Below are 10662 nucleotides of genomic sequence, written 5' to 3'. Positions count from 1 at the left end.
GTTGTTCAACACCCAATCTGACCTGCTTCACTGTTACAATAGCACAGTCACCCTTGCACTTTTTTACCTTCTCTATTGTTTCTGTGGTCTTTATTGTCTAGCCCAAGCCTCTTACTTTCAGTGACAGGGTGCATTATGTGGAGATATCTTGCATATTTTAACTCTGGTTATTTATTCCCACAGGGCCTTCGTTCATTTGATATCATTTATTAAACAAATGAAAATCAACCCGCGTGTGCGTGATTTATTCACCAAAACCACTCCGCTTACAAGTACAACAATCACAAGTAGCCACGCATCAAATAAGTCGGGAAGATATCGTAGTAATTATGTAAGAGTGAGTATATAACATACATTAATAGTACAGCTGTATGAAGGATGTCTGTAAAATATCAAATTGGTCCGTTCCCAATAATATGCGCAACTGTCAACTCAAAATCTGCATAGCCATACGACCCCTGTGTATTCGCATATACGACAGAAGTGGGAGCCTACAAAACGACTTCAAGTAAATGATTAGTACTGAGCAAGCAAAGTAAAAAATCCGTACTCTGTTCTATGTGGTGGAAATATGCACGTGGGTATCAATGTATATTTCAACCCAGGATGTTTTTGTTACAACTTATGCCTCATCAAATTAGAATAGGGAACTTGGTGTTGGAAAACCAACTGCTCAGGTAAAGATGTTATGAAGCAGCATGCATTAACACTCTGCCACCAACACATTTACGTTGAGTGTACATACTAAAGTAAGACATAAGCGGAAAAAAACAAAAAAACAGAAAAATTAGATGTAGCTCAGAAAACATGTGTGATCAGCAGACAAAACCAAAAGTGCAGACTCCGTGAGGACAAACATCGTAAACATGCTGACTGTTGTGAAAAAGTCGTTGACATTCTAACTAAAGACGTATATACATCTATATGTCTTCGGGTTAACAGGCATAACGTTTGCCTTTTCGCTCTCAAGAAGTGTTAAGCTTTACGCCAAAAGAAACTGGAAAATCCCAACTGGACTCACACGTGGAAACACTGACATGCCCTTGAAAAGTGAATCATCTCGCACTCTAGTGGTAAGTGTTAGAGAATGTTTCAACATCTTTCAATGTTAATAGTTGATATCAGAGAAAATGTTCACAGTGACAAGCACCAAGGTTAGTGGCTCTATTAAGTGATCGGGGAAAACAGAGGATCATACTAGATCTTAACCCATTTTCGTTTTATTTTTACTCAATTCTAACACAGTTTGCACATAGGTATGAAAAGACTTAAAACATTACAAACTGGCCAATTACTTGTTTCATCCGACGTTGCCTAACATATTTTCATTCATTCTCCCACTTCCCACGTTACTGTTACCGGGCTGAGCATAACATAAAACATGGCATGTATCCAGCCAATCACACTGTTCATCGAGCAGACGTACGTTACGTCACGTGTTACGTTGCGTCTATTACTCATACACATTTATCAAACCACAAAACACATTAATGGACATCGTTATCGAAACATCCATGAATTAAGCCAACTTGAATAACATGCTGTTTCCAGAAGTGTAAACGATCCATGTCTGAACAATGTATCCAACTGAGGACAACACACTGTTCCTTCCTCACATGTCCTTCAACATTCAATTTTAGGTAAATTATAAAGGTTCAGGTGGGTAGTTCAGGATGCAGGCAGTAATGGTACTCTATATCACGTAAGTGTGTTATTAATCTTGCTTCATCAGTCAAACAAGTTTGTTGTGGCCTAAGCAGCCATATGTGGGTTGCTGGGGTGGATGAATGGCTGCAATCATTAAAGGATGCATCTACTTGTGTTGCCATGGTTCGGGACGTACAACATTAATTCACTCGGCTAAGATGCACGCGAGTTCTGGTAACTCGTGCAGTATTCTCTAAGTAGATATTTGATCTTGTTAATACAGCTTTGAAAACTCTATGTCAAGTACTGTAGGACATAGGTATGAAACGAAAATGTGTTCAGCATCAGCACTTACGGATCCACTTAAGAATCGCGTGTACCGATCATGTATAAAGAATGTATACCACAAAGGCCGGTATTTCAGTCAATATTGCACTGTGAAACATCACCGACCAAGAAAATATTCAGTGACCTCTGACCACAGAGTCCAGATGCACCGGATGCATTTCATTTGATAAGCCTGTTTCTGATGCATCTTTCTGATAAGCCGCCTTGTGTTCGTTTGAATCTTCAGCATCTCTTTCCCGATGAGACATCATATCACAGCATGTGTTGCATAGTTAGTTATCTCTTTTAAAACTCGTTGACATTAATCCCTGAGCCTGTGTCTGTCTCGATCACTTTCCAACATGAAGCTTAAAGGTTAAATGTGGACAGAATTGGAGCTGGTGAACTGTTTTAATATAGTAAAAGAACTATGTGTATTTGACTCATTTAGTAGGTCAATATTGTTTTTGGAGATGCCAATGTGTCACGTCAACTGTTTTATGAAGAAACTCTAGCTGGTGTTGAGCTCACTGTCCATGTGACAATGCATGTGCGGAGATACAAGATTCAACAGGTAGCAATTAGAATAGATCTGTGGATAAATTAAGCAGTTTGCCCCTGTTAATAGCAATGAGAATTTCTTCACCAAATGCGTCATCTCTGTTTTCAAATCTGGTAGATTGCAACAGAGGAGTTTATGGCATAATTCAAAGTCATCAAACTCACGACTGCACCTGGCGACCTTACTAATTGATATCGATTCATACAAAAATACCTGCTTATGAATTGGAATCGCAAAATGGACTCTGAATAGAGATTGCTAGGATTGTAGAAAGGGTTTAAAAGCTATACAGCTGTAATTGAACGGCTGATATCTCTTCAGATTAGTGTGCATTACTTTGCTTTCATTAAAAGATTCACAGAAGAGATAAATATGTACAGTATGTTCCTCCTACCTCCTTAATGCAGTTTGTATAAATTTCAATGAATTTGTTTTTCCCTAAACAGAATTGAGGATATATTTATTATTTCATTGAGAAATAAACAGGACGACCCATGGCACGTACATATGAACAATCGTATTTTGAACCTGTTTTATGTCATTGAGGTCTGACTAGCATTAAGGGCTAATGTAGCAAGAACATTCTTTGCGTAAAATACTACAAAATACGCACACTGACGTAACAGTATGCCCTTGTTATACCAATATTTTTGTAGGTTTCTGTCAATCAAGGCCTGACAGGTTGTAACTTACATTCAGGTACAAATGGAGTACACGATGGTAAACAAAGCATCATCACTATTTGATAGTGATTCATGGTCATCATTTAGTTGGAATCGTACGGTTGACTCTGCTTGAAGAAGATATTGAGTTTTGTTGCTTTTATTGTACTTTGTGCCTCCATATAGTGTTGTTTGCCAGGCAGTACTAAGGAGACAGGTACGATATCAAAGCATTAAGAAACATTGCTTGTTATTGTCTGACACGCGAAGCATGACCTTACAGGTATTACTGGTTGATATTCCTTTTGTCTGTTGCATAAATAAAAGCGAGAAATCCCTTTACATATTCTATAGAAACGTCGACTGTACGATTACGACCACATAATGTGAACTTTCCAGAATGCAGACATTCGTCTGTCTGCTGCACGTAATGAAATGTTCCAGCAATCCTTTAATCTATCACGCCTGTAACAAACCGTCCTTGTATACGACTTCAGCTTTCCAATAGTCGACGTTCCATTTGATAGAAGTATTCCTTAAGATGCTGGTTTTACTCTGACTGCAATGGGCAGCATGCATCATCGATTTTGTTCATGCAGTTCGAGTAGTCTTGTCGTAACTCTACTCATGACTAAGGACTCGCACTAGTTATTGTGATATTGCATCGGAAAGTCAGCCGCAAACAACAGTTGCTTCACTTTCGGCTCGATGGTGTATCGGTTTAGAAGCTTGATCAAATTTCATCGTGGCAACAATGCACTCGAGAAATTGGATAACTAAAATAGGTTCTTCCTGTGCACTAATATCAACATTCGGAGAAACGTTAGTTTACTTTGGAGAGGCACTCCATGCAGCCAGGTTGTTATTGCTGAAGAAATGGGTTTTGTGTTTAGTGCATATCCTTCTTTACAATTATCTGGCATATACTAGTAATTAGATTCATATTTGTCACATGCTTCATTCTTTCAGCTCCTCTTTCAGCAGCGATACAAAAGCATTGAAGACGACCATTTGATTCAAGGACACTGGCGTCTCAAACGACATACTCGTTCAGGTCATATGAGTACGAAATAATATTTAATGTTAATACCAACAAACCGACTAATGGTCTATGCCCGATTGGTGATAAAAATAAATGTATGAATAAAAATCATTGTGACAAAAGGAACACTGACAAATACTTTAGGAAGACATGAAAAAATAGAATTCATCGAAGGGGAAGAAAATATGATTACACACTTGCTTACATGTGTTTTTGGTGCAAAGTTAATTTCGTATAGCAAATAATAAGTCTCTGCCAAACGTCCTCAGGGGTCAACTTGTTCACGGGGGGGGGGGGGGGGGGGGGGAGGGGGGGGGGGGATGAGTGTGATGGATACGTGCGCAAAGAGTTCTGAAATAATGACGTGTATCTAAGTGAGTGAGTGAGTATGGTTTTACGCCGTTTTTAGCAATATTCCAGCAATATCACGGCGGGGGACACCACAAATGGGCTTCACACATTGTACCCATGTCGACGTGTATCTAAAGTGAGCAATGACGCTCTCTGATGATGAGAGAAAATAGCAATGGAGATATCTGATGATTGAAGAAATAAGGCAGTGTGGATCTTGAGTACATGCTTATTAACTGAGATGACGAGGGGAATTAAGAAAATTGAGCTTGTGTAAGCTATATAAGAGTGCCGATGATTAAGGACATTAGAAGGGTGGATCTAGAATAAACAAAGACAAGATGAGATGCTGAGGGATAAGCAGCAAGGAACTGGAGAAAGGGATTAAAGAGTTGTGGTGATTAAAGATATCAGCAGTGTTGCTAGTGTTTCCTCCAGTGGGTTTTAGCGTCCTGCCCACTTACTAGCGCCCTGCCCTTTCTTTTTGCGTCCTACCCTTTTTTGTAGTGACTTCCCCCTTTTTATCTGGCGCCTACCCCTGCTGAAGTCGCGGGAACCCTGTCCCGAGTCTTCTGGTGAAGACTGGCTGTTTAAGACTCCAGAGATGTTTCTTGACAGACTAGTAACCAGTTTGAAAGAGAGGCTTATCGATATTCCTGTCCTAAACAGCTCAGCATCCCCTGACCTCGGTAACGCTTGTGTTGCTATTTTCGTGGCATTTTATGGAGATGCAGATGTCTGAAATTATTGAGAGTTTCATTAAGATAATAAACTATCTTAGTGTAGTCAAGGTAGACAAGAGTCTATGAAAAAATAAACAAGTCATATTTCATCATGTTTCATTCATTATGATTATGCAATTACAACAGTGAAATATGTCTTTTCTCTCCATTATTTATTAATTAAATGCATGATTATATGCACCTTATAACCATGGAAGTCCCTTTAATATCTTGCTAATATCGATATCGTGTGCCTGTTATTTCAGATGTCAGAACTTGCAGACAACTTAGGATTGGATCCAGACCAGACTCTAAAGAAATAAAAAAGGAGATGTTCTCTGAAGGTTTTTGTTATGATGGTTGCTCTGGACCACATCATTACGGACAGCCGACATGCTATTGACGAAATCAATTTTTTTCACTCATAATTACGACAAGATCTCCCTTATATATTTGGTATGTCTTTTGTTGTAATTGTTGTGCGGATACTCTCAAAGTAGGATATCTGTCGAATACTTAACTTTTGCACCCGACAAACCTGATAGATTATTGGCTTAAAATGTTGTACATTTATGGTGTCACGGTTATTTTTAAAAAAAATGAATGAGTCCATTAAATATGCAAAGCAGGCTGTATCCCTTCAAGATTGTTTTATCAACACATGTCGTCATGCATAACTCATCATATCTAGATTCAGGCACAAAAGGCCGCTCTTAACAAACATGTGCTCTTAAACTGGATCATATAACTTCTAATTGTATACTTGTATGTTTATATGTCAATAGGTCAACTTTAAGATTTACGACTTTGAATTGTATCATATGATCAACTTGAGAACACAAATCTCACAACGACAATATGTGGTGAAGTCGCGGCAATCCTGTCCCGAGTCTTCTGGTGAAGACTGGCTGTTTAGGACTCCAGAGATGTTTCTTGACAGACTAGTAACCAGATCGAAAGAGAGGCTTATCGATATGCCTGTCCTAAACAGCTCAGCATCCCCTGACCTCGGTAACGCTTGTGTTGCTATTTTCATGGCATTTTATGGAGATGCAGATGTCTGTAACTATTGAGAGTTTCATTAATATGATAAACTATCTTAGTGTAGTCATGAGAATGAGACAACAGTCTATGAAAAAATACACAAGTCATATTTTATCATGTTTCATTTATTAGGATTATGCAATTACAACAGTGAAATGTGTCTTTTCTCTCCATTATTTATTAATTAAATGCATGATTATCTGTACCTTTTAGCCATGGAAGACCCTTTAATATCGTGCTAATATCGATATCATATGCCTGGTATTTCAGATGTCAGACAACTTAGGATTGGATCCAGACCAGACTCTAACGCAGTAGACAAGGAGATGTTCTCTGAAGGTTTTTGTTATGATGGTTGCTCTGGATCACTTCATTACAGACTGCCGACATGCAGTGTACTCATAATTACGACAAGATCTCGCTTATATATTTGGTATGTCTTTTGCTGTAATTGTTGTGCAGATACTCTCAAAGTACGATTTCCGTCTAATACTTTACTTTTGCACCTGATAAAGCCGATAGATTATTGACTTAAAATGTTGTACATTTATGGTGTCACGTTTTAAAAATAAAATTGTATGAGTCCCTTAAATATGCAAAGCAGGCTGTATCCCTTCAAGATTGTTTAATCAACACATGTCGTCATGCATAACTCATCATTCAGGCACAAAAGGCCGCTATTAACAAACATGTGTCAGTAAACTAGATCATATAATTTCTAATTGTATACTTGTATGTTTCATTTCATGTGAAATATGTCAACTTTAAGATTTACGACTTTGAATTGTATCATATGATCAACTTGAGAACACAAATCTCACAACGACAATATGTCTCCATTCTTCTTATACATGTTGTCGCAACACGACGCTCGTCGGTTCTATGCAATTGGTTAAGATTTGCGTCATATTTGTTTTCCTCCGACTGACTGGTGTTTTAATTATACAGCTGACATACATTTAAAACATTTATGTTCAACAGCAAATACCTCATTCACACTCTTCAGTCAATGAGTTTACTCAATATATTAATTAAATAGTCATGCAAAGTGAATGTGTTGTAAAAGTGTATGCTCCCTGTAACATTTGGTGATATGAAAGAAACAAATATTTACTCCTTGATTGACATTCTTGTCACTGTCTTTTATGTGCTATTTATCATAAACACAATAAAAGCGACTTCCAAACCTTTGAAACAGCCAATAGTCATTTCCCGAATGTCCAAAGTTGTAGCTTCTCACATCATCAGATCTCTTCCTTGTCCACAATGTTAGCTTCTCACATCATCAGGTATCTTCCTTGTCCAATTTGTTAGCTTTTAACATCATCAGATCTCTTCCTTGTCCACAATGTTAGCTTCTAACATCATCAGATCTCTTCCTTGTCCACAAAGTTAGCTTCTAACATCATCAGGTCTCTTCCTTGTCCACAAAGTTAGCTTCTCACATCATCAGGTCTCTTCCTTGTCCACAATGTTAGCTTCTCACATCATCAGATCTCTTCCTTGTCCACAATGTTAGCTTCTAACATCATCAGATCTCTTCTTTGTCCACAATGTTAGCTTCTCTCACCATCATGGGATCTTGCTCACTTAAGTTCCCCCTGATAATTTCTCTCGTCGCACGAGCTCTTCTTTCTTACTTAAATCCACACTGATAATATCTTTAACCATCAGAACTTTTAAATTGCTTCCTCCAGCTCTTTTCTGCTAATTTCTCTTTGCGCATTCTATATCCACCCTGCTAATGTCGTTAAAGTCCAGATCTCTTAAATCGATCCTCTAGCTCCATGTCGCTAAATTCCCTGATCCTCTGAGCTATCCATCATTTACTCAAGATCCACACTGCTACTTTCTTCAATCATCGGAGCGCTCCCTCGCTAGTTTCTTTCATCAAAAGGCTTCATTGACTTTAGATCCTTCGGAGCTCCTTCAAAGTCATCCCCATTAACAAGGCCCCCTTAAGACACATATTGTGATTATTTGGGAAGTTTAAGAAGAAACTAATGAATTATCCTTGCAGCGAAAACCATGTGTAAGAAGGTTTTGTCTTCTAAGGAGGCGTTAGAGCCACGGTCTAAATATATATATATATATATATATATATATATATATATATATATATATATATATATATATATATATATATATATACATCTACGTAGATAATACTAACATTTACGGAGGTGATACTAACATGCATGTACGAAGGTGATACTAACATGCATGTACGGAGGTGATACTAACATGTATGGAGGTGATACTAACATGTACGGAGGTGATACTAACATGTACGGAGGTGAAACTAACATGTACGCAGATAATACTAACCTGTGCGGAGGTGATAATAACATGCACGGAGGTGATACTAACATGTACGGAGGTGATACTTACATGTACGGAGGTGATACTTACATGTACGGAGGTGATACTTACATGTACGGAGGCGATACTTACATGTACGGAGGTGATACTAACATGTACGGAGGTGATACTAACATGTACGGAGGTGATACTTACATGTACGGAGGTGATACTAACATGTACGGAGGTGATACTAACATGTACGGAGGTGATACTTACATGCACGGAGGTGATACTAACATGTACGGAGGTGATACTTACATGTACGGAGGTGATACTTACATGTACGGAGGTGATACTAACATGCACGGAGGTGATACTAACATGTACGGAGGTGATACTAACATGCACGGAGGTGATACTCACATGTACGGAGGCGATACTTACATGTATGGAGGTGATACTAACTTGTACGGAGGTGATACTAACATGTACGGAGGTGAAACTAACATGTACGCAGATAATACTAACCTGTGCGGAGGTGATAATAACATGCACGGAGGTGATACTAACATGTACGGAGGTGATACTTACATGTACGGAGGTGATACTAACATGTACGGAGGTGATACTAACATGTACGGAGGTGATACTTACATGCACGGAGGTGATACTAACATGTACGGAGGTGATACTTACATGTACGGAGGTGATACTTACATGTACGGAGGTGATACTAACATGTACGGAGGTGATACTAACATGCACGGAGGTGATACTAACATGTACGGAGGTGATACTAACATGCACGGAGGTGATACTCACATGTACGGAGGCGATACTTACATGTACGGAGGTGATACTAACTTGTACGGAGGTGATACTAACATGTATGGAGGTGATACTAACATGTATGGAGGTGATACTAACATGTACGGAGGTAATACTAACATGCACGGAGGTGATACTAACATGTACGGAGGTGATACTAACAAGTACGGAGGTGATAATGAAACATGATGGAAATAATTCAACGGGTCACCAAAGCTCAACTAAAAGTTTATCCCGAATGCTTTTTCTTATGGAAATCAATTTAAATATTTATATGAAAATACAAGCGCCATGCTAGGAATAAGAAGAATCACAGAAACAAGGCTGCACAAATGGTTGCCAAGGTTTGTTATGTAATGGTATGCCAGCATCAAAACAAGAATGCTGGGGACGCGTATTCCCATTTAAGGTATACATTTCTCCCCATGTTGCTAGGTATTTTTTAAGACTGCCAGTTAATGATAAATCTGCTAAACTCTGAAAATCCTGACATGATCCATGCTGTTTCTGTATTCTTAAACCCTGTCTTTATAATGAGGAATGTGTAACTTGATTTAAAATCTAATCGTGTACTTCACGTGACAAATGTTAATATCCAATCTGCATTGTACTATGGGCCTTATGCCTACATTATTGAATAAACTGTCTGTCTGTCTATATATTCATATATAAGTCACATTTTTAGTCGTTTATGTTACATTCTTGACACACGTCCAAAGCGAATATACCTGAAACATGTATTGATATTTCATTGGGAACTTTCATGAATTATTTTCAAGAAGTGACGTTCGTTTGCAGCTCAGTATATGTAACATTAATAATAACGATCGACTTCATTGACTTTTTAGCTTGAAATGTCTTTATTGAGGTACTATCTAGCATTGAATATAGTAAATCTTCATTTCAATGTATCGAAGCTACAAACGAATACCACGCTTTTTATTGGTTTCGTGCATAACCTCAGTCGTGTTTGACATCAATAACACCATTATGGTGTAATTTGCTAATCCAAGTGTGTAATTATATTTCCTTCAGCTTCGATAAATTACATTGAATGTCTTCACAAAGTTAATGTAAGTGTCCATTTGTCACAACACATTTTCATTCACATATAACTTTATTAGCGTTTGAACATGAATCATCACTCGGTTTGTTGGTATAAACATTACATAT

At 38.1% G+C, this 10662-nt stretch overlaps 1 protein-coding gene across 1 annotated transcript; it reads left to right on the top strand.

Moving 5' to 3' along the window:
* The first annotated feature begins 8601 nt into the window (after positions 1 to 8601).
* On the top strand, positions 8602 to 9678 carry LOC139444630 (TATA-binding protein-associated factor 2N-like). Its single transcript, XM_071225551.1, has one exon. The coding sequence runs from the start codon at positions 8602 to 8604 to the stop codon at positions 9676 to 9678; it is 1077 nt and encodes a 358-aa protein (XP_071081652.1).
* The last annotated feature ends 984 nt before the right edge of the window (positions 9679 to 10662 follow it).

This window comes from Haliotis cracherodii, unplaced genomic scaffold (assembly GCF_022045235.1).
Source record: "Haliotis cracherodii isolate W230 unplaced genomic scaffold, xgHalCrac1.p SCAF_10, whole genome shotgun sequence".
Taxonomy (NCBI): domain Eukaryota; kingdom Metazoa; phylum Mollusca; class Gastropoda; order Lepetellida; family Haliotidae; genus Haliotis; species Haliotis cracherodii.
The sequence above is the reverse complement of the archived record's forward strand: the minus strand, read 5'-3'. Positions and strand labels throughout refer to the sequence as shown.